This window comes from Sebastes fasciatus, chromosome 3 (assembly GCF_043250625.1).
Source record: "Sebastes fasciatus isolate fSebFas1 chromosome 3, fSebFas1.pri, whole genome shotgun sequence".
Classification (NCBI taxonomy): domain Eukaryota; kingdom Metazoa; phylum Chordata; class Actinopteri; order Perciformes; family Sebastidae; genus Sebastes; species Sebastes fasciatus.
The window spans coordinates 21,634,625-21,659,059 of record NC_133797.1 but is presented as its reverse complement, the minus strand read 5'-3'; the positions used below and the strand labels follow the sequence as shown (position 1 = coordinate 21,659,059).

The 24,435-nt window shown below is 42.6% G+C and overlaps 1 protein-coding gene across 3 annotated transcripts; it reads left to right on the top strand.

The window, feature by feature from the left end:
- Nucleotides 1–1,150: 1,150 nt before the first annotated feature.
- On the top strand, nucleotides 1,151–20,243 carry fam193a (family with sequence similarity 193 member A). 3 transcript variants are annotated; one of them, XM_074629589.1, is made up of 23 exons: nucleotides 1,151–1,557; nucleotides 3,011–3,079; nucleotides 4,997–5,239; nucleotides 7,789–7,964; nucleotides 8,057–8,224; nucleotides 8,615–8,861; nucleotides 8,980–9,104; nucleotides 9,755–9,902; nucleotides 10,009–10,083; nucleotides 10,185–10,259; nucleotides 10,345–10,457; nucleotides 11,204–11,446; nucleotides 11,550–11,706; nucleotides 11,897–12,043; nucleotides 12,796–13,074; nucleotides 13,436–13,658; nucleotides 13,748–14,110; nucleotides 14,950–15,232; nucleotides 15,341–15,527; nucleotides 15,993–16,232; nucleotides 16,385–17,294; nucleotides 18,650–18,731; nucleotides 19,226–20,243. In XM_074629589.1, the coding sequence occupies exons 1-23, from the start codon at nucleotides 1,330–1,332 to the stop codon at nucleotides 19,317–19,319; spliced, it is 4,875 nt and encodes a 1,624-aa protein (XP_074485690.1). In that variant the 5' UTR covers nucleotides 1,151–1,329; the 3' UTR covers nucleotides 19,320–20,243. The 3 variants fall into 3 exon arrangements, with proteins under 3 accessions (XP_074485690.1, XP_074485691.1, XP_074485692.1); XM_074629590.1 differs by having other exon boundaries at nucleotides 1,161–1,557; nucleotides 10,021–10,083; XM_074629591.1 differs by having other exon boundaries at nucleotides 1,161–1,557; nucleotides 13,748–14,062.
- The last annotated feature ends 4,192 nt before the right edge of the window (nucleotides 20,244–24,435 follow it).

Below are 24,435 nucleotides of genomic sequence, written 5' to 3'. Positions count from 1 at the left end.
AGCACTGATTCATGGAGCGACCTTTGTCTGGTCAGCTAACATTACTTCCAAGCAGGTGAAATATAGAGTGATATTGTGGTTTTAGTTGACGTGTGTTGCCGCACTGTTTTGAGCGATGCTCGTTCATGTCCGTTTAGAGCGAGCAAGCGCGAGCCCGACCCTGACTTTTGTTGACTTAATGGCCACAGGTGTTGCTGTTAACAAGCATTTCTGAAATTTACAAATAGTCCCTTTAAATTATTCAATATAATTATACTAAATGGACTTGCATTTATATAGCGCTTTTCTAGTCTTCTGACCACTCAAAGCGCTTTACACTTCATGTCAGCATTCACCCATTCACACATACATTCATACACTGATGGCAGAGGCTGCTAAGGTGCCAACTTTGCCCATCAGGATCTAATCTAAATACTCATTCACACACCGATGGCTATGCCTTCGGTAGCAATTTGGGGTTAAGTGTCTTGCTCAAGGACACATCGACATGTTACCCGGAGCAGCCGGGGATCGAACCACCAACCTTCCGATTGGTGGACAACCTGCTCTACCCTCTGAGCCACAGCCGCCCAAAACCTTATAATTTCCAGCATACCATAATTTTACATGCTGCTTAATTTCCGACTGTCACTCATCAAAATGTTGTGTTAATGACGTCTGTGCGTGCGTTGTGGTGCGTCTGAGGTGCGGTGCGTGCCTTGCAATGCGGTGCGTGGGGGGGGATGCGTGCGTTGCGGTGTGGTGCGGTGCGTTGCGGTGCGGTGCGTTCGTTGCGGTGCAGTGCGTGCGTGCGGTGCAGTGCGTGCATTGCGATGCGGTGCATACGGTGCGATGCGTGCGGTGTGTGCGGTGTTCGAATATCAGAGAAGATGAGTGACAGTCGGAAACAAAGCAGCATGTAAAATTATGGTATTCTGGAAATTATAAGGTTTTGTATAATTATATTCTGTTTGGGAGCCGAAAGAGCCGACTCTTCTTGGTGAGTGAGCTGAGCCAAATGATCCGGCTCCCTAAAAAGACCCTGAATACCCATCACTATGCGATATCACACAACAAAACTCCATTTCCCAGCAGCCCCCGCGGCTCGTTGGACGCACAGTTGCGTTGCGACGCAAGCCGAACAGCCTGGCTGAGGCAGTCCAGCAGCTAGAGGCCATATTGGAATCTATGAAGTCGGCTCTCACTTTGATGCAACTGAGTGTCTGTCTCTAAAAACCCGGATTTATAACACCCGAGTGACTGCAACCCAGGCATTTATCCACTTGAGACACCTTGCCAAGTCTGGGACGGGCAAGTTGTCTCGCTGTCTTGTTGTGGTGTGGATAGATAATGAGTCCAACCGATGCTAAGCGAGGGGCTAAACGCAGGAAGAACAAGCGGGGCGGTGGCAGCAGCAGCAGTAGCGCTGTCTGCAGCAGCAGCGGTGGCAAGGCCGGGGTCGCCTCGGCCCTCGGCTGTACCGGGACAGCAGCAACACCTGCCTCTGTCGTCAGCTTCCTAACACCTGGCACTACTACTACGGGAAACATCGGCTCCATCACGGGCATAAACGGAGAGGTGAGAGACTCACTCAGTGGTGGATGTCAGAGAAACAGAAAGACTGACTGGCAGCAACGACACACATCTGATTCAGGCCTATAGCTAACTCACTAAACCTATGCGTAGCTGGAAATCAACTGGCTTAATCACCACTAACTTGTTATGCTTTGTGGGATACTTATATATAAGTGGTATAGCTGTGTAGTTAAACATGGCTTTGTTATATATTGTAATAAACAGATAAAGATAAACATTAGGCTACTTGTGCCAAACGCTGTGTGACTACTACCATCGTTAGCATCAAGTAGCTCAATCCACAACAACTAATACACCATTGTTTTTCAGCTATTAAAGCCCAGGTAGGAGGAGATTACACTGGGAAAAACCTAGATTTATTAATTGTTTTTACAACAGTGTGATCATAGGCTGGTTATTACACAGATAAACATGAATGCTAGCTGATGCTAACAGTGAAGAGTACCAACACCAACAACTTCAACCTCGTCGGGCCTCGATTTGTTTTTTACAAAGCTGACCTTCCACTTTTTTTTTGCTTATTTAAAGGATTTAACTTGATTATATTTGTCAGATAATAAGCTAATTTACTAACTTCAGTTATCCAAGGTGGCTTAGTTATACAGCATTAGCACACGAGTTAAAACAATAACTAGACATTGATGCCATAAGATGTCAAGCTAACCTCAGTTTCTTTTTAACAGACCCATGTTTTTAAAACATCCTGCATGGCACAATCAAACATGTCTTTTCTGTTTTTATGTGTGTATATATGTATATTATGTGTTGTTGGAACTATAAGGGTAAACAAAGCCTTTCATTTAGCAAATGTGTTTATGATACATGCACAAACAGCCTGCCTCCTAACAAGTAAATAACCTCCCTCCTTGGATGCTCTGACCTCTCCATCGCAAACAAATGTTGCACATCATGAGAGTTAATTCCTATATTCTTCATAAGAAAATAATACATTGTCTAAGAATTGGATAAATTATGATCACAAGTTGTTTTTCTACTTCTATTGATATTCAGAAGTTTGTCTAATAAGGCATTAATTTGCTATCTGTCATATTAAGTAGTAGGTTACAAATTTTTTTTTGTTCAAATTATCTGTTATGAATGTCAATCAGTCATTCAGTTTTTACGCAAAATTGCCAAAAGAGCAACTAATCCTAAACTAGATACTACTAGGTGCAAGTGTGGGAAACTATTTAAGTGTCAGTTCTAGACACGTTATGTTTATATAGTTGTCTAGCCTGGACAGGCCTGACTGTTTTGCTGAACAGCTTTCTGCCTTGAATGTGCACCACACACACACACACACACACACACACACACACACACACACACACACACACACACACACACACAGCTTGAAACTCAGAAAATACAGATCTCTACTTCACCTCACCATGTAAAGATTTAATGTAAACATTGAGTTGTTTGTATCCCTCAGGTAAGCAACAGTGTTACACCACAGTTTACGGAAGGACCAGTGAATGCTGACTTCTCCGGGGTCCTTCAGGTAAATTTACATCAGGCGTTTCAGAAGTTCATCTAAGGCCACTGTACGATTTTTCTTACAAAGGGATGTCTTGTTGATGCCAGAGCTTCAGGCACACTACAAGGGAAAGCACACTACAAGATGGCTCAATTTGGTCTTTATTTTATTGCCTTTACTCATAAATATTTAAAACATTCAGTGTCCACTCCGGAGGGACACAACTGTCACAAATATCAAGCATATTCAATTATGATGGGCATCAAACACAATTGTGCGTTCTGCAACAGCACGACCTCAAGATTTTCCAACATCTGTATTCAGACTACATATCTGGAACGTGATTGGAGCCAGTCTCATCGTATTGTGACTGCCCACCGTAAGCAATCAATTACAACAGTAATTTCAGTCTCTCTTCGTTTTTTTTTTAACAGCAGTGTTATTGTGCTGATAACTGTTTTTAGCCACATTTAAAGTGACTGTCATCAAAATATTTTCTTGGAACGGAAATTTGGTCGAAACCAAACTTCATATCGTCCTGTTGCAAAGGTCTTGGACAGTAAAATGAATATCTACAAACATAGAAACCAGCTAAACTGAAAATCACAGCATCAGGACAACTGATGATGACATTACAATCCAAATGAGTGTTATTAGAGTGTAGTTGAACTGTGCCCATAACCCAGTAAACTCTGTAGATCTTGTCAAAAAGCCAAATTGTTCTTCCCAAATTAAATCAGTCTGATTGACAGTGCTTACAAAAGTACTTACACGTGCATTACTGAACATGTTCAAATATGTTGTCCTGCTTATTTGCGTGCGTCATAGTAGGTAATTAATAGGGCTGTAACACTGTGATTTGTGTGTATTGTTCCAAACAAGACATTTTATTCAGCACACACAGCGAATCAAATAATCCGTCTCATGCTTGTTCAAAATATGCCAAGTGGCTGGTGACCTGCGCTGCCTTATGTTTTTGTTATGTTGTAAACTCTGCTTATGTTATGCTGACAAGAAACTTCTCCATATCAGGCACAAAAAAAAAAGTCTCTTATAATACTTTTACAAAATTGATTGTAATAAATTGAAAGTAGAAATGTGAAGAACATTGGCTTTGAATCAAACTATGAACCTTTTCAGTTGTTACGCCCCGTTTGACCTTTTGCAGTATACCGAAATATACCGGCAAAGTATTTGGAAAAAACACTGCTTCACTGTTCCGCTTTCAAGTGTAGTCAGAAAATACCGCCGCTGGAGGAGTGAATGAAGTTGAGTAACCCACAGCACCCACAGATTCAGAATCTCCTGGGAACTACTGCTACACCTATAAAATGTTGCTGAAATAGATGCAAAGCAACCTTCTTTTTAAACTCCCAAAAGACATTCTGCTCTCTGACAAGCCACGCCAATGTGGAGATCATTAATTGAAACTTCTGGCTGCTAATTATGTGTTTGTGCCACTCTGTGGTTCACTCACTGACACGGCTGCACATTAAGAAAAAGGTTCCAGTGTTTTAATGGAGAGCAGAGGGGTGGTTTAAACAGCTGGTCTACCCAGAATGCAATGGGTTACAAAGGAGAAGAGTGTGACCTGCCTTGATATCTAGCGGATATACTGTATACCAGACTGGTCAATCTTTGAGACAAGTTTTTCAACTTGCACATTATTTTTAGAGAAAGGTTTTAGTTTGGCAGTCCATATTGATTGACATGGTTTGATGTTTATCATGTGTCCTTAACAAATAATTGAAACATCTCACTGTATTTCATTATATTTACAAATTTTCTGTCAAAATAGCCTGTTATGTTTTTTTTTTGAAAATTTAAATATAATACAAAATAAATTACAATAATAACATTTTATGCAAACGCTAAAGTGGCTGTGTACCTTATGCTGTATTTTTCTCTCACTACTTCCTCCCACTAACACACTCACCACAGACCCCATTCACGTTCGGCTTGAACCAGCGGGCTCCCTACACGGCCGGCGATCGCTGCCTCTTATGCCGATGTGAACGCAAAGACAGCGCCGTGCCTTCAGAGGCGGGGATGTTGGGCCAGAACGGTACGGCGCAGCCCAACAAGACACCCAGCGCCCTCCAGCTGCCTCTGTGGGTGTGCTCCGACTGCCGGCGCACGGTGGAGAAGGAGGACCGGCACACTGCTCTGGAGCAGTCGTTGGGGGTAAGTCACCTGACGGGCAAAAGCTTGTGGCTGTAGTGAAAGAACTGCGGCTCCTCTGGTTCTTTAAATGCTTCCACAGTTTCCAAACATCATCCGTCTCAGCACTGATGCCATAATATGTCTGCAGATTAACTCACACAGCTGTGGTCGGTCTTTCAGTGGATGATGTAGCTCTTGTTTTCACATCAGTTACTTTGCCAGAAAAGAAACAGAAGAAACAGCTGTTGCTGTAAAAAAAAGAAAAGTGCAAATTCTGTCAAGTTCTTAAAACAAAGGACAATGCAGTGGAACTACTTACAATACTATAATCTATTAATTCCAACATGAATTACCTTTGTTCTTTTCAGTATGTGTATTCCTAACTATCAGATGTTCTGTATTAGATGTTGGATTTGCTTTATTCATCAGAGCATGACTGTAAATATCCTGTCAGGCCTATGATGTGTAAATGCCATGATGTCTGAGACTAATGCCTCTTCATATAAAGAGCCTCTTTATTTTAGACGGCCTGACTATGTGCTCAGCATGCGTCGTTCTAAGGACAACACTAATGTAGAAATGGAAACATCTTGTGATTCAACATACGTAGCTTTTTTTTTTTTTACTGGAATACAAAGTCACTACTATACACTACTGCATTTAGAAAGGGGCTCCCCTTTATTTTCTTTTATTGCAAATTGTTTGTTTCCATGTGTGGTTTGATTAAGTGCAAGCTAATGAGCAGAAACACCAGTTGTTTGTTGTATAGACTCTAAGATATAGTTTCATATTACACCATTCATTTTTAAGCAGAGCCCAAAAAAAACCCAGAATGACTGTTTACGTATTTCTGCTGGTACTTTGCTGTGCTGAGTTTTAGCTACATTTTGTGTAATCTGAGCCTCAAGTAAACTCTTATCAATGAGAAGAAATGTGCAGTCATCTCTGGTAACTACTAGGGATGTAACAATACATCAATATGGATGGATGGATGGATTGATTGATGTATTGATTCAATGATCAACGATCCAATATCATTGATGCAAAGTGAAAACATCAATATCATCATCTTTAAGATGTGCCTTTATTTTGAACATGGCACATCTGTGTCAGCATTTCCATCCAAGTGCACCGCCTACCTAAACATTCAAACAGTGCCTAAACATGAGAAATGTGGAACTTTAGAGTGAACAACAGGAGGACTATTTTTATTCTTTTTATTAAAAAGATTTTTTTCATTTAAATGTCTGGAAGAGCTCAGTAATAAAATTGTCAAATTTTTTTCTGAGTTTATATACAGTAAATGTAACTGATTGTGTTAATTAGGCATATGATATCGTCTCATATCGATTGCAGTTCCCTAAATTGAATCAAATCAAAATCGCGTGGTGGCAGACTTTGTGATATCGGCAAATATCGTATCATTGTCCAAAGAATCAATACAATATCGTGTCATGATGAAACTTGTAATTTACAGCCCTAGTAACTACAATTAACACAGGGGAAATTCCTGAATCATTACTCAATCATATACTCGGATAAGGAAACTAAAATTGGACATTAAAAACACCAAATAAGGTATTGCATATTGTAACAGAATTTCTAAATGAACACTTGCGTACAGCGTGTTAGGTGCAAGATTTCTTCGCTACAATGAAACATGCGCTCAAAGACACACTGCCTTACTGACCCCGTGATTCAAAGTTGCACTGCAAGGAATAAAATCATGCATTAGTTCACAAATGCACCCTGCTGTATACTTGTACAAATGCAAGTGGATACTTGACGCTAGTCAAAGTAGTATAACTCAAAACCTTATTGAGTACATCGAGCTGCTTCATATGCTGTTGATCGGGCTTTACTGTATAGAAAGGCTTGTCAGGTATGTCAGGGAGGTTGGTTTTCCCTGTTGTGGGTGCCTTGGGTTTGGTTTCCTCATTAACGTATTGTTCCTCTGCATCCTCACAGCAGTGGGGTACTATGCTGCTGACTCAAGATACCATGGCCCTGTAGTAAACACAGCCAAACCACTGGAAAGCTTTTACTGTGCAGAACGTTTTCCTGAACAGAACTCTTACACTGAATCATAGCTCCAATAGCTTGTCAATGATTCGATCAGACCCCAGCGAGGCCCCCTATCATAGTTAGAGGTTTGTGACTTAACATGTGATTCAAGTAAGAAACACTTACCCCATGCCATTCCTGTTGGGGCGCAAGGCTAACTCCTTGGATTGGCTGATCCCAGCTACTGTGCCAAGACGTCTTCTGTTGTCTGCTCATAGCACGTCTTTCTTTCTTGGCCTTGTAGCTGCCACAGTGAACAAGGAAGAAGTTATTGCTGATGTATATGAATGTCCAGACCTCTGCAACCCACAGTCCCAGCTTTATAAAGATATGATTCTTTCTTTGAGAAATCAAGTAAAACATGTGTCGTTGCGGCATATTTTGGACTTTGGACATAATCAACAGAAATAATTGTGATTCAACAACAGTAATTGCTCTCTTGCATCTTAAGAAAAGTATAAAAATTGTTCTGTATCTTAGTGTGCTGTTTGTTATTTTACCCACAGAGCCAGGACTTCCTTTTGCACATGCCTGTGGGCAACGGAAACCTGGGCCAGGAGGCAGCCACGGGGGACAGACTGACCACTGCTGTGCCTACACTACCCATGCTCCCTGCCCCGGACCTCACCGCACCGATGCCTGCTGATACAGTGTGCAGCTGTGAAGCCTGCAACGAGAGACGGTCAGTTCAAAGTGAAAGTAAATTTAGATTTAATGTGTTATTTAATCTTTACGTTTTTAAAGTTCTTAATGAATCCATGTCCTGACTAACAGGGAGATCTCTGCCGAGTCAGAGAGGGAGTCCCAGCAGCTACAGAACCACTGGTCGGAGGTTCGCTACCTGGTGCGCTGCATCTACCGTCAGACAGGAACACCGTTAGCAGATGACCACGACCAGCCCCTGGAGAGAGACAAGGAGGGCATGAAGGAGCTGGTCGACAGGTAAAACTACTGTTAGGGTGTTTGTCCACTAGGGGGCTCTGTTGAGTTGTGGATGCAGGAAGAAAAGCCTCCGTAAAAACAATCAGGCCTTTAAAAGGGATGATGTCATCAAGTTGAAACTGCTGAGTTCTCTACTGTAATCAGTCAGCTTAAAAGCCCCATAAAATTACATCTTTACTTCCTTGATATGATGTATTTCCCGTTGGCTGTGCCATGACTCAGTGAGGGAACATTTTAAACTGTTGACCAAGGGGAGATTAAGGAAATAACCAGTTTTATTTGGTCGTAAAGTTTCTTTGGTTGAAGTTTCCATTCACGCCAATCTGTCCAGTCTCAGTCTTTTTTTCTTTTTTTTTAAAGATAAATCCCTTTATTTTTTCCGTCCTGTAGACTCTGTGAGAAGGACCCGTACCAGCTGTATCAACGGTTGGAGCAGCAGGCGCGTGAATACGTCTTGGAAATGAAGGTGCGGCTACTGAAGCACCTATCTACAGGACCCAAGACTACAGGACCAGCGGGGAGCGTGGCTGCAGCCCTGGGTCCTCCTCAGGCCTACCAGTTCATCTCCCTGCTGCTGGAGGAGTACAACGCCCTCTGTCAAGCTGCACGCACCATCAGCAGCTTCCTGCTCACCCTGGTCAGTTTACCTTCTGAGTAGCCAGAGATACTGTGTTCGCTGTCCTGCAGGTAAAGGCAATTCATAGCTTGTTAATTTGCTAACTATGATTCTAACTGTTTTGTTGTTTTTTTCTCAGGAAAATGAGCACCTCCAGAAATTCCAGGTGACGTGGGAGCTGCACAACAAGCACCTTTTTGAGAATCTGGTGTTCTCTGAACCGATCTTGCACAGCAGTTTACCTGCACTGGTTGCACAGCTGAAGTAAGATATAGTTGTACTAATTTAAAGATATGATGAGTTACTCGTCCATCATTATTGCTTAAGACCTTTGCACATCAGAGGCATTTTTTCTTTTCTCATGCGATTAATTTGCACGTAAATATATTTTTTCAAACTGTTGTTTTTGTCATGAGTACTTTCACACCGAATGCGAATACTCCGCGAACAAAGTCGATTTCTCTGATTTTCGCACCGTGATTAAAGGCATCAACCAATCATGTTGTGCGGACTGAGTTGAGTTGCTCCTATATTTATAAAACAACAACACAGAGGCTCCGTAGTCCGAACCAAGACAACAAACTTTATTACTCCTTTCAAACTTGTCAAAGGCAGCGCTGGGCAGATCCACCTCTTCCATTACCTTTCACAATAACGGCATATAATACTTACAGGCGAGTATTTCGCATTTTCGTGTTGTTTATTCGTCACGCCCCGTCAGTGTGCAAAGGCCTTTAATCTGCTGTTCTTGACCCAAATTGTTCCACACTCAGTGTTTCAAAAGTTTAGAGTATAAAAGCATTGCTTTTCAAATGAACTATTGACCTTCATGAACACACATTCTCGTATCTCTTGTCTTAAACCATACAACAAGTGTCTTTAACGGCTTGTCTTATTCTACCTCCTTTCTTTAGACATGGCACGGCCTCCCATGATTCATACAATGAAGATATGTACAGGACCTTGTTAGAGAGCTACCATCAGCTGCAGCAGGAGATGGCTTCGGTGGCTACTGAATGGCAGGAGTGTGAGAAGAGGATTGATGACTACGTAGATGAACAGGTATACACACACGCAAGAATAAACATAAACACACTTGATACAGGAAATAACTACTTCTATAAAAAGGTGTTAGTTGATGAAGACGGAGGATGTGACTGTTTTGCAGCTGCTTTTTAAGGTGGAGGGTCAGAGTGTCACCAACCAAAGAACAGAGCCACACAAGTCCTTGATCAGCAAAAACGTAACTATCTGAACACAGACTTTTTTTAAATCTTATTTCCAAACTTCAATTTCTTTAATTTACGGAAGTTCATGTTCTTCTCATTATCCGCTCATTTCCAGACTTTGAAGACTAAGCAGCGAATGCTGAAGGAGGACTGGGAGTTCTTTAAGCAGAGAAGATTTATAGAAGAACAGGTAGAATATGGAGCCATCATGGCAGATTTAAATGTTCAATTCTGCACTTCAGAGCAGTTTTTTTAAAATATTGTTCTCTTTATAGTTACCTAACAGTAAGAAGCCCCCCTCCGGTGAAAACAACTTCACAGACACGATGAGAATGCTCTCATCTCGTCTGAGTATTCCTGACTGCCCCAACTGCAATTATCGACGAAGGTGAGTTTTTAGGATCCACTGGTATCTCTGACCTGAGATCGTGTCACTTTCAGTGTCGTACATTTAAAACATACAGTGGAAAACACTTATAGTGATCACGGTTACAGCGATAAACCGCTTATATGGATCAAAAATCTTGGGACAATCATTCCTATACAAACGCTGTTTAAATAATTTGCTTATAGTGTTCATTTTGCGTCATCACAACATATGGAAAAAAAATGTGCTTTAAATGACTTTAGTCCCAGGATACTTTAGCTCCCGATAACCCGTCTACTACCGACTGGATACCTGAGGCTGGTGCTGCGTACACATTGAAATCATGACGGCAAAAATAACGTAATTTTAGCTCAACAAAAGTCTCCTCGAAGCTTATGACAAACTGACAGACAAACTGACAGACAAAAATCGCGACACCCCCTAGGCGTTTGTGTTTTACATGGACGGTTGCATCTGTAATTCTTTTTGAAATGATTATCCAAAGTAAGGCCACTATGAGCTTGACTTTTACCTCTGCCCGCTTTATCTCCAATAGGTGAGGTTTGGCAATAATTCATTATTATTATTTTCTCTCTGTATAATTGTATGACATGAATTTCATGTTGAGATATCGTTGTAACAAAACATTTGACTCCACGGGATGAACACGAGTGATTTTGAATACTTGATGACATCAATATTAATAATAATGCTGTGATAATTACTGCGGTATGAATTGTGTCTGTATCGCCCACCCCTACCAACAGGTGCACGTGTGATGACTGTAGTCTCTCCCACATCCTGACCTGTGGCATCATGGACTCTCCCATCGCTGAGGACCTCCACATCAAGCTGCCCCTGCAAGGGGAACCTCCCCGCGACTACCTGACAGAGGTGCACCCTCCCAGCCTCTCCTCCGGCAGCTCAGCATCTGGCTCCAACTCCAGTTCTCCCATCACCATTCAGCAGCATCCACGGCTCATTCTGCCTGAAGGGGATACCAACACGTTGTGAGTCAGATCAGATCATAATTACTCACATCTTTCCTAGAAACAATATATCCCCCCTGTTCACTTTCCTCTTTCATGACTGCTCATTTCTCTCTTCTTTTAGTATCAGCGATGATGACGAAGTGCCTCCGTTGTCCAGTAAGTTCGGGGACATCTACCCGATGAGTGGTTATGAGGGTAACAGCGTTGTGACCGCTGCTGTGAACGGCCTCCATAATGACATCAATGGGGAATGTGACAACGTGGAACTAAAGGCAGGGGTGAGTCCTTTGTGTATATTACTTAAAAAAAATGCCCAAGATTAGTTGTGAATTTCCCTGCCGAGTTTCTGGATGATGAAACCGATGTTCATTATGAGTGAGCTACCAGTAGCTCGGGAAATGTTTTGTGTACTGTTCCTCACTTGTTCTCTAATTGAGTCTTCTTTGTTCGACATATTTTCTGTCTCAGTCTCCTCATATGACCAGCAGCAGCAGTTCATCAGAGGGCGACGAGGAGGAAGTTGATGGTGAGGTTGGAGGGGAGCCCCGAGGGCAGCAGGAGGAGCTTTCCTCAGGAAAGACCAACAGTCCTCCACCTTCGTACAACCACCAACAGGTGTTGTAACATATTTAATAAGCTTTCTTTACAATTGCTTTGAAATAAAGAGGGTGAACCTGCTGCTGCACATACAGTTTATTACTTTAAATTATTTTTGCCCTTTTTGCTTGAAAAATGACTGAAATGATTCATTGATTGAATTGTTGCTGATAAATTTTCTGTCAATCAACTAATTGTTTTAGCATAAATATAACTAAATACTAATATTTTATTACATTTAAAGGTGCTAAATTCAAAATTCATAGCGTATCAATGATTGAGGGATTGTCTTCACATGGCTCTCAACATGGTGACGGCTAGCAGCTAACGAGGCTAACAGCAAGTACATTGCAAACAACAGTGCTGACAGAGTTTACCTGGAGGGGAACTGGAGAGTGGGTATTATGCTTCTGCGATGACACCGTTGGTCGGGGTGGCGTTATCAGCTGTAACCACCGTATGAGTGCAGTGCAGAGCGGCGGCCGTGAGCTAGCCAGTGGGATACGCTCACAGGGACTCACATGCACTCTCAGCTGGACCGGCTATGTAAACAAAGCACAGAGAAATTCGGTTTACAACGCACACAGAGGGAGAGCGACTTCATTCTCTGCTCAGGACGCCATGACTTCACTATGTCTTTACATAGCAAATAGTTGTTTGTTGCTATATTAATGCTTTGAATTTCAAATGTATCACCTTTAAGGGCAGAGGAACACACTCTCCAGAATAAAACTCAACAACATATTTTTAATTTTTGTTACCACTCTCAGGTAGAACAGGTCCAGCATGCCTGCGAGTGCCACGTGTGCAACCAGGACCCCAGCTCCTCCACCCTGGGCCCCGCCACATGCCTGCCCCCTAGTCGGCTCCACGCCGCACCTCCTCCCACTGTCGGACACCAGTTCTTCACAGACAGCAAGACACCCCCCGCCCACCCCGCCCTCCACCTCTACCCCCACATCCACGGCCACCTGCCCCTACACAACTTCTCCCGGCCCCTACTGCACCCTACACTCTACCCTCCCAGTCCTCCTCTCACACACAACAAGGTGAGGATAAGTCATACATCCATAAGGCTACACGTGAATTGTTTTTCTTCCTCATTACTGTCTTTTTCCAGTGTGTAAAATTCTATCTATGAGAGTCCCTTTCAGGGAAAGTTGATTAGTTTCCTTATCACTGGGGATTTTTTAAGTTTCCAGGAACAATACTGAGCTTAGTTGTATTTTGGTTTCACTTAGATTCATGTAGTTTCACTGTCATTTTAGTTGTCTGCCACTAGGGGTCACACTGAACCCAATCTAGGAGAACTTGATCTAAAACTGTATTGTACACCCGCTCAAAACAGTTTCTCAAGATCCCAAACTAGTGACATGATTTGTTTTGTAACTTTTTTCTGTTTTCCTTAAGCCTCTGCCCCCGAACCCCACATCAAACCACTCAGCGGCCAAGCAGCCGGCCTTCAGCCCATCGTTACCGGAGCACGTTTACCAGAACTGCTTTGGCGGTGCAGGTGGAGCAGGTGACTGGAACAGCTCGCTGCAGTGCCTCTCGCTCAAGTTTGAGAACCTGTGGGATGCTGCTGTGATGAAGAGCTGGAATCCATCTGTGCTGTTGCCCGAGTCCCTGCCAGGTGAGCCGCTCTGCCACTGCAGAAATAATCAATTAATAAAACTCTCACTATGTTAAAGATGGTTAAAGTCTCGCATTATCTATCAACAGGGGACATGCTCGGACCCCCCCTCGCTGACGTGCCCCTCCCCCCAACGTCATCTATCGGCCCCCAAGGGGAACACCCCTCGCTGCCCACCCCTCTGCCCGCCTCCTGCTCTGCTTCCTCATCATTGTCATCGTCTTCATCGTCATCCTCGTCGTCATCGTGCTCCTCTTCAGAAGCCAAACAGCAGAAGAAGAGCGGCGCCAAGAAGAAGTGTCTCTACAATTTCCAGGATGCCTTCATGGAGACCAACCGAGTAGTGATGGCCACCTCCGCCTCCACGTCCTCCGTGTCCTGCACTGCCACCACTGTCCAGTCAAGTAATAACCCACCCATCCACCTAGCATCTAAAAGACCCAACTCCATAGGTAATATAGGCGGTAGGAGCAATGGCTAGGTTTGCACTGATGGTGATTACAGGGGTGTGACAATTTAATTCAAGATCAATTGTGAAAACCCATCAAGGAAAATATTTAGCCTTTTTTAACTTTCCAATCAAAATATGGACATGACAGACAATATCAAGCAAGAAACTAAATGTAGTCAGTCATAGTCCTGCTTTAAAGTCAAACTGAAATTTAATTTCTCCTCTCTTTTTGTGTAAGGAAACGTTAACTATAATTATTGTTTTTGGAAATGTTTGTGCCTGGCAAGCTAGCTATCCAGCTGGCTCATGTCAGCACTGATCACTAAAGCACTGCTAATGTAGGGGACACTATCGCTGCAGAAAAATAAATAAAACTTAAAGGCACAATGAGTAGGATTTATTGGTTGTGGTTTGTAAACACAACATTAAAAGTTGGCTCAACAAGGGTTACGGTGATCGCCAGCGGGTGAAAGCCTAGCCCTAGATTCACTCTCGTTTTGGAACGAGCTTTGTCTACTTGGCGTGTCGGCTCTCTGTATTTTATATCTATACTTTAAATTTCTTCTATTTGGGAATTACAGTTTTGACCAAATAAGTACAAGTCAAAACAAACATCAAGGATATATATAGATTTTAAACAGCTCAATTTTAATTTCAGTTTGACTTTTAAGTGAATCTTTTTTCTTAAAAATACGAGTGCTAGTTCATTTTCTGATATTTTTTGCTAACTTGCTCCGTTGTGTTGAACGCTTTGTGAATAACTGCATGTTTTAAAGAAGAAAGAAGAACTAATCAATGCTCTCAACCTCTCTCTATCTTTGTCTCCTCTATCTCCTCTAGACGATGTATTTCACAATCTAGGTAAAGAGGACCATAGGCAACCCGCTCCAGCCCCCCCTAGAAACTGCCCTACGGGACTGACCTCCCTCCCTCCGCTCTCGGGCCCCACCCTGCCCCCGGCACCCACCACACACCTTCCCACAATGGGATCCCAGCCCTTTCCAAAGATGGCCGCTCCAGCCCCGGACTTCATGGAGGCCCACCAGGGTTTGTGCCTCCCGCCCGCCGAGCCTCCAGCCTCCTCAGCAGATGGTCCTGTCAGTGCCCCACCCAGTGTCTGCAGGTAAGACCACTACCACATCCTACAGGCTCATAAAGGTGGACACATTAATGAAATGTAATATCACTGACTGGGAAAAGTGCCACGAGTTTTAAATATCATTTATTTCAGTGATCCTGACTGTGAAGGCCATCGCTGTGAGGGGAACGGGGCATACGAGCATCAGCCGTACGATGGGGAGGAGAGTCAGGACGAGGACAGCTGCTCCGAGCATAGCTCCTCCACCTCCACCTCCACAAACCAGAAAGAAGGAAAGTACTGTGACTGCTGCTACTGCGAGTTCTTTGGGCATGGCGGGGTAAGACACACACATTTATTACTCACTGAAATAAGAAATAATACGTTCTCCTCAAATTAACATGGTTTTTTTTGTGGGGATGCAAATTTAAGTACTTTTTGAATTTCCTTGAAGAATTTAAATTCTCGCATTCAGTTTGTTGTGAGTTCAAATTTAGGAATTTACAGTCTAGTGCAAAGGTTCTGAATCTTTTATCAGCTCTGGACCCCTTATAAGATAGGAATATAACGGGCAAACCCTCATGTATGCTTTGAGAATCACTGGTCTTGTGAATCAGTTTATTAGCTTAATGTAATAATTTATTTATAGACCTTTGCAAACTTAACAACATAAATATTCTGAATAGGCTCCTTTGTATTTCCTGTTGCAATGTTTGTTAATGCAGTAGCTGACAGGAAGTAAACTTGGATCAAAGCTGTAAAGGTCTATAGCGTCCTTAATGATCATCCTCTGTTTTATTCCCAGCCCCCAGCTGCTCCTACCAGTCGAAACTATGCAGAGATGCGGGAGAAGCTGCGCTTGCGTCTGACAAAACGTAAGGAGGAGCAGCCTAAACGGGAGGAGCAGCAACCAGTGATAGAGCGAGATGGAGGGGTGGAGGACCACAGGCGGGTGGAGGACCTATTGCAGTTCATCAATAGTGCCGACAATAAACCTGCCTCCAGTTCTAAGGCAGCCAAACGGGCCAGGCATAAACAAAAGAAGGTAAATGTCCCTCCCAAAATTGTCACAATAACCTCTAGTGTATATCCATCCAGTCTAAACCACTGCAGTAACGCTGGTAGTATTTAATGCACGGCGCTTTCTGTGGTCAGAGTTGTCATTATGCTGAAAGTGTACATCTCTGTGTGCTTCAGATGGAGGAGAAGGCTCGTCTGGAGGCAGAGGCCCGTGAAAGGGAGGAGCTGCAGCTGTTGGAAGAGCAGCAACGGCGACAGCGGCAGGAAGAGGAAGAGGCAGCGCTTCAAAAGGAACTGCTCCGGCTGCAAGAGCTGCAGCAACATCGCGCCGCCAAGAAGAAAAAGAAAGAGAAAGCAAAGGAAAACACCGCTCCCCCACAAAACAACCCACAGCCCCTCAAACAGACAGCTCAGAACGTCCTAGATAACCTACAGAACGGAAAGTCACAGTCACTGCTTCAAACCCTCATCCGCCTCCCTGACCAGAAGGAAGCCAGATTTGACCACGTACCCCGGCCCAACACACAGCACAGCCCAAAACACACTAGTGCGAGGGGGTTTTCTACTGAGACCAACATCCCCAACTGTCACGCCATCCTCCACAATGGCACGCCCACATCTCAGCTCGAGGCCAACAGTAAAGTTAGGGCCAAGCAGTCTCCTAGAGTGGCCACCTGTGAGGCTGCTGTAAAGAAAGCTCCAGAGCTGCCCAAGAGCTCAGATGTGGCAGCAAAACTAGCTAACTGCAGCACCCTCACCACTAAACCAGACACCAAAGCAACGCGATTCAGGCCTGCCGAGGCCCTGGCTCCTCTCCTGACCACTGAACCGAGGAGGGAGGACAGGTGTAACATCAGAAGTGCCAGTGGAAAAAGGCACCAGCAGCAGCTACATCAACCGCTGACCCAAATAAAGGAAGACAGGAGAAGTCCACCCGTGTCAAACCCTTCCCCGTCTCCCCCTCCAGCCTCCCAGTCTGAGCAGACGCAGCAGAATGGCAAACCTCCCAGTGCAGAATCCCCACAGCCCAAAGGCAAGACCAAGAAGAACAAGAAGAAGAAGGGCGACAAGATGAGCACCTCAATAGGTTGGTTATTATTAGGATTCACAATTTGATTTTGAAGATTCAGGTGTGCGTTTATTAGTCTTATTCTCACCTCCTGATCAGCTTTACTACTGAAATAGCAGACATCATGCTAGATGAGGGAAATACGAACTGTGTTTCCTTAACAGCACTCTGAACCAGCTAGATCCATTTCCTCACTCGTCTCTTGGGTATTCTGTGGTGTGTATATACAGCATCACAGCATGGTTAGTGAATGTGTGCACTGTGCAGATTGCTGCTGCCATTTACGTCTCACTGCCATGATGAGCAGGTAGTACGTGGAGTCGCTTAAAGTAGTTTCACTTTGTCACAAATGTTTTGTCGTCAAATATTGGCGTCACACCTGTGCTCTCTTATGTGCACTGTGTTCTGACAGTACGGCTGCAGAAAAAGTCTTTTTCCAATGACAATGTACCAGTGGTGAAACTGGGCCCCAAACAAAAGTGATGTCCCTTACCAAGAAATTGCTAGAGACGAGTTTTGTCGGAGAAATAAAAAGCAGAAAAACTCCTTCACACTGTTTCACCTATGGCTGGTACAATGTGCAGGAGTTTTTCCGCTTCTATTCCTCCGACAAGCTCATCTACATTCAGATGTGCAGAGGTACTTTTTTTCACTTTTATTCAAAGCCACTATGTGTAGAATTTCCAACTTTGGCGCCACCCAGTGGTAGTATCAAAGATGCATATTAGGCGAGTGGCCAACGCGGAAGTGCCAGAAACTGCAGTTCCTCAAACGGCCACTTGAGGCTGGCTCCAAAAGCGAGTCAATCCCCGTAGACCCCCCCCCCGCCCCCGTGTTCAAATGCTCAACTTTACAGCAGAATTAATCATGTTAACAACCTGGAACAAAAAAACGTTTTGGTCGTAATTTTCCCGTTCATGACAACTGTACCGGGGGGGAATTTATATATAACTCACCCATTTAAATATTAATGCTTAAAGTTCGGCATATTTGAAGGCGTGGGCACTTTGAGTGACGTACCAGGTCGCGAGCTGCTAGCTGTCTGCTCTGCTGCGTCACCCGGGCCCGCCTCAGCTCCACCGACAATCCACCTCTTTGCCCATTTTTTGGATTAGCCGCGAGCTAGGCTGCGTCATCACTGCCAAGATGCCGTCGGCCGGAGTCACCCATTTCTGAGCTCCACAGCCGCTCTTCAGAAACCTATGGGTGACATCAAAGAAACTACGTCCATATTTTATACGGTCTATGATATTAGGCAGACATGCGTTATCTTAAATTCCTCTCAAAGACTCATTTCTATATACACCCCCATAAAAGTAATAAATATATTTAAATAGGTGCAATTAACCTGCGTGTATGTTGTTTTGTTTTAGATGATGTATTCTTGCCCAAAGACATCGACTTGGATAGCACTGAAATGGACGAAACGGAGAGGGAGGTGGAATATTTCAAAAGGTATGTGTATTAAAGGAACTCACTTTGCCAAATACTGATGAGATATTTCTGAAAGCGTTTCTGTGGGTGTCAACTTTAAAGGTACCCGGTGGAGTAATGTTTTCATAAAGTGGATAAATGCACAAGAACAAGCACAGTTATACAGTGGTACGCTGTTCTACTGATGGACAGTTGGATAGCAATGAATTAGACACACACACACACACACAGACACATGAAGATGACTGCTAGCAAGCAAACATGGATGTAAACAATACAGGTTTTAAAATCATCATAATTGTCTTCTTTCTTTCACCAGAGAACATTTTAATTAAATAAATCATAGGGAAGGAAATGTATTCAACACATTTATTAGGCCTCATAGCGTTACAAAATGTGTTCTGGTGAGAAATCTTACACAAAAACTCCTCAGGGTACCTTTTAAACATTTAAAAAAATTGAAGTAGTTTGTCTCTTTAGAAGGCTAATGTCTTTTGTTTTGTTTTTTTCTGCAGGTTTTGCCTGGATTCTGCCCGGCAGACCCGACAACGGCTTTCCATCAACTGGTCAAACTTTAGTTTGAAGAAAGCTACGTTTGCTGCACATTGAGGCTGTTAGTGAGTGACTGTCAGGACACAATCAGTACCTTAACAGCTATACCAACCCACACGTTTCCCCCCCGCCCGACCGCCCGCCCATCCCTTTACCTCCACCCAGCTGTTGTCCTCCTGCTGTGCCCAAATCACACCCACGCTGCCTTGCTTTGTTCTTGTCGCTGTGTGGTTCCACCACGGACCCATCTGGACTGATCTCTACCTGCAGAACTAAAAACGAAATGAAATTAAAATGACACAAAAAGAATCACAAAATGCTACTTTACATCTGATTAATTTTCCTTGCGTGCTTGTGTGCTTCTAGTCTGAGTTGGGCATTTCTCTTGACTGAAAAAGCCATGGTCTGAAATTATTTTCTTATATTGGCTTACCTGTAGTCAAAAGATGCTTATGTCTGGATGGTTTCCTTCCAAAAAAAAAAAGAGACAATGGAAACTACAAAAAAAAGAGAAATGTAATGAATTAAAAGCTGTATTTGAGATATTGTGGCTTACTATCCCATCGTTTCCCGTTCCTAGCACGGCATCTCATCCACATGATTGACAAGGGAATGGGCTTGGTCAGCTGGTCTCCACTCCCTGCTCCCGCCTCCCCACCACCTCCACCCTATTTCACAGAAAGGAGGAAAAGCGTAATACTTGACAATGTTCTTTTTTGGTTTTTAAGTTCTGTTTAACAAACTGTTGAGTAAAAGTGTACCAGTTACAATTTTGTTTTCTTTATTTTTGACCTGTAGCCAGCTTGTATCAGAATACTTTCAGAATGAAATTGAAAAAGAACAATACTCACACTATCAATCTGTTATAGAGTGTATATTGTATTAACACTGAAGCCAAACTGGCTACTTTTAACATATTGTTAAGTAATATTAAATCTTGTCTTTCTTTTTTGAAAGATGGAATACAGTAGTATGGCAGGATTATGCGTCTTGTGTCAAATCTTATTTCCTACATGCTGTAGAAATTTGCAATAACGGGACATGGACACTTAAAAACTACACATACATGTAAAGAAATAGTTCAACATTTTGGGAAATAAGCGCATTCTGGCAGAGTTAGATGAGAAGATTTATACGTTTTAAAGGAACAGTGTTACATTTCGAGAAGTATTTTCAGAAATGTAATATAATATTCATTACTATGTTTTCATTAGTGTATAATCACCTGAAACTAAGAATTGTGTTTTCATTAACTTAGAATGAGCCGTTTATATCTACATAGGGAGCGGAGTCTGCCATGTTGCTCGGCCACTTTTCCACAGAACACACAGCTTTTCGTGTTTTTTTTACGTTACCTGAAGGCCACAGTAGTTCTCCAACACGCTTGTGAAACTGTAGCCGCAGATTGCAAAACTGTGATACCGCCAGCCGCCGTCTGACTTCTGTTGCTCCCAACGTAGTGTTGTTATGGTAAGGATGGCCTCTGAGTGAGGGGAACGGCGTTGCCACAGTTTTGCACTCGACGCCTCACGTTACTGCAGTCTTGGAAAGGGAGGAGTGAGCGGAGGGGTACTCACTTAGTTGGTTGGAATCTGCAACCACACCACTAGATGTCACCAAATCATACACACTGTCCCTTTAAATATAAACCAGCAGTCAGTTAGCATAGTTTAGCACAAAGTCTGGAAATGGAAAACAGCTAGTCTGGCTCTGTCCAACGAAAAAAACAACCACCTACAAGTACCACTAAACTCACTAATTAACACATTACATCTCATTTGTTTAATCTGCTAATTCTGTTAATTTGCTGTTTAACGGAGAGGTATGTGCTGAACTATTTTTTGGCTCGGACCAGTAGCTTCTTCTGTTACCACCTGTAGAACGGCATATTTATCATTTTTACACACCCATCTTTTTGTTCTGATCAAACACAAGATGTAGCATGTTGATAAGGGTGTTTTAAAGGTGCTGGTTGGCAGATTTTGTTACCGTTGGGACACAGGTAGGTTAACAGTTTCTCCCTGTTTACAGTCTTTGTGCTAAACTCACTGGCTGCAACTTCATATTTAACATGAGAATTGTATCAAAGTTCTTGTGTAACTCGACAAGGTCAATTCACTTCAACGTGATCATGCCCCTATGGGTCCTGGTGAATATAGCACGTACTGCAGGTCGTCAAAGCAGGAATTTTACCCTTTGTTGCTGCTCTGCATGTCTGCGGCTACGCAAGGTTGCAGGATGAGTCACACCCTCAACTACATACGTGTTCCTTTTGGAAAATACGCTAATTGACAGTCATAATCAACCTAGAGGGCCACTTTAACTGAGTCATGTAGATCCAAAGGTTCAGTTTCAATTGCGAAGTACGTTAAAGAAAAAAAGGTAGCTGCCATTGGACTACTTCAGGCATTTACATACAGTACGTAGCCTCATTTCATATATGCACATGAAGCTCTGGGGAAAATTGATTTGAGGTAGTTTTGAAATCAAGTACATTCCCTCAGGGTAAAGTCAGCGTGAAATGAGGTCATGCTTTGGCTTATCTAGATGGAGATGAGTTAATACATAACTCCAGCAGCAGTAAAAGCTTTTGCTGGGTGGTTTTTCACCAGTTGTATTTGAATTTAATAAAAGGCATAATGACATTTGTCAACTTTTTATAAGCTATAAATGAGATGAATTAATAATAATAATAATAATATATATGTATATACACACACACGCGCAAACATATACTGTATATATATATATACATATACACATACATATGGTAAAATATGCTGTCAAAGTACAGTATGCTCATATCTTACATTCACAGTCTAATGGATGATGTGTAGAGGAAGTGAGTTACAGTTATGTTCCCCACAGACTGCTTCCTCTTAACTTTTCAAAGAGTGACTATCTCTTAAAAGCCGAGGGATTTCACAATGAAAAATTACCACTCCTACAAATTAGATGATTGAGAGAACTGCGGCGAATGTACTTCATACAAGCGAAGACAAAAGGTTTTTGGTTTGCGAGAGCCACCAGAGCAGATTTGACTCATAATTTATTTCAGGTATGAATGACTGTCTGGCTGTTTGTAGAGCGTGCTCGCTCTCAGTCACCAGTGATGTAAGATGGGATCTACCGCATTTGAGCAAATGCCCCACAAAACTACGCTAACGTAGACGAGGCCAAAAGCACCGAGCCAAAACGTCTGAGAGACAAACGTGGGCCGTGATCTAAATAAAACATGAAATTGGCACAGATTTGTTTGATATACGCAGAGATAAGAGCTATAAGTCAACCCTTTCTCTAAGGTAATAATGGATTTATAAGTCGACAAAGTCTCTTAAAACAAATTTCCATCATGTGTCAAAATGTTTCCTTGTTTTGACCTTTTGTTGTAAAAAATGGTCTTGGTTGATGAGGGAAAACACAATGGTGCACTCAGCAGTCTGACAATGACAGGGGGCGAGCGCCAATAGGATTATTAGAAGGGATCACAGCTGCCTTGTAGCTTGTAATCACAATGCTGATCTTTTCATTGTCGACTGCCTGGAGCACTTCAGGATCACATACACTTCCAAAGAGGGAATCCCCACCCACACCCCGTCGTTCACGGCTACAATCTGCCACAATGCTCTTTTTGATGGTCGAAACTACGGACTTTCTCACCAAAAAATCCTTTAAAAGACAGTCAGCATTAATACCAACTACCTTAACCGACATAAGATAAATCAAAATGATCTGCTCAAGTCGACAGCGCTCCATTTTCAAATAATAAACTTGTCTGCTTCTTTGGGAATTCCCTCGCGATGGCGGGAAATTCCCGTTCTTTTAGGATACACATAAGATTAAAGGCCGTATATCTATCCATTCTGTATTTGGATAAGTGTCAGGCTGAAGTTTTCCCTCTTTGTTAAAGTATATAGAGTACATCCTCCTGATGCTTTGAAAACTAGTTTCCAACAGGAACTGATCTACCGCTGTCACCTGACTTTTCTTATTAAGTCTTTTGTTTCTTAGAAAAAGTTCCCAAACACTCAGGTGGGGATTTGTGACCTATTTTTTTCCACTCTCAGATCGGTGGGTAGCGCGTTTTTTCTGTGTGGAAGTTCAGTCACTTATAGACCCTGCTGTAAACGCGTGGGTGTGTGTGGCGGGGGGGGAGAATCCCCAGCAGACACCTCATGGCCTTTTTAGGGCCTGTGTGTATTTTTTTACCAGTCTGCATGCAGTAAAGCCTACAGACGAGATACTGAAGTTGCCCTTTAAAGACAAAATTGCATTCTGTGGGCACATGAATGGAGCCATATGTAAATGTAATAAATGTGTTGGAAACTAATTCAGCCACAAATATCTTCCCCGTTTAGCTGATGAGTAAGTCAGCGTGTGATGCAGCCTGGTGCCATTTGAATGCTCGGAGAGTTGGGTGTCAAACCTCTTCATTTTGTTTGCAGAATTAGTCCTTCATCACTTTTTATTTCAAGCATTTTTCTAAAAGATCTTATTGATAACATTTTTATGTAGACAAATAATTAAAAAAAATAGTAAAAAGTAATACATCTACTGTACATAGCCTTTAGAAAGGTGCTGAATAAAAGAATGGCTTTAGTGTGGAAAATCGGATAAATGGCTGAGATTGACGGTAAGTGTCTGGTAACGACTTGTTGTGAAGTAAATGCAAAGGAATGGGAGAATGAGACATCTAGTGGCTGAATGTTATAAACGTTATCATTAGATTTTATTAAATAAAGCTTTATAACCTCAATTGTAGTTTTGGTGTAACGATTTGAAATTCACCACCAAGAGAGATTTTTCCTCAAAAAATCTATAAATTTCAGATTTACTTTAAAGAGTTCTACATTTTGGAAAATACATTTATTCACTTCCTGACAGTATAGGCCTAAATATGAAGCTATACTTGCAGATAAGCTACATGTTACAAAACCCTCCTACCAGCACTTCTAGAGCTCACTTATTAATAATAATATATCTTGTGTGTTTAATCCATACAAAAATGTGCCGGACTAATTGTCGTTAATGTAACAGGCTCTTTTCCCCCCTCGTTTCCAGTGTTTGTGCTAAGCTAAGCTAAGCTTACCCGACTGCTCACAGAGTGGCATCAGTCTTCTCATCTAACTTTTGGTAAAGCAATAAAGGAATTATCTAGAAATATAATATTGAA

Bases quoted from the DNA above. Each gene is read 5' to 3' on its own strand.
- fam193a (XM_074629589.1), top strand. From the start codon at position 1,330: ATGAGTCCAACCGATGCTAAGCGAGGGGCTAAACGCAGGAAGAACAAG. The intron at 15,233-15,340 runs GTAAGACCACTA...CATTTATTTCAG, and splicing joins GCCCCACCCAGTGTCTGCAG to TGATCCTGACTGTGAAGGCC. The intron at 17,295-18,649 runs GTTGGTTATTAT...GTTTTGTTTTAG, and splicing joins CAAGATGAGCACCTCAATAG to ATGATGTATTCTTGCCCAAA.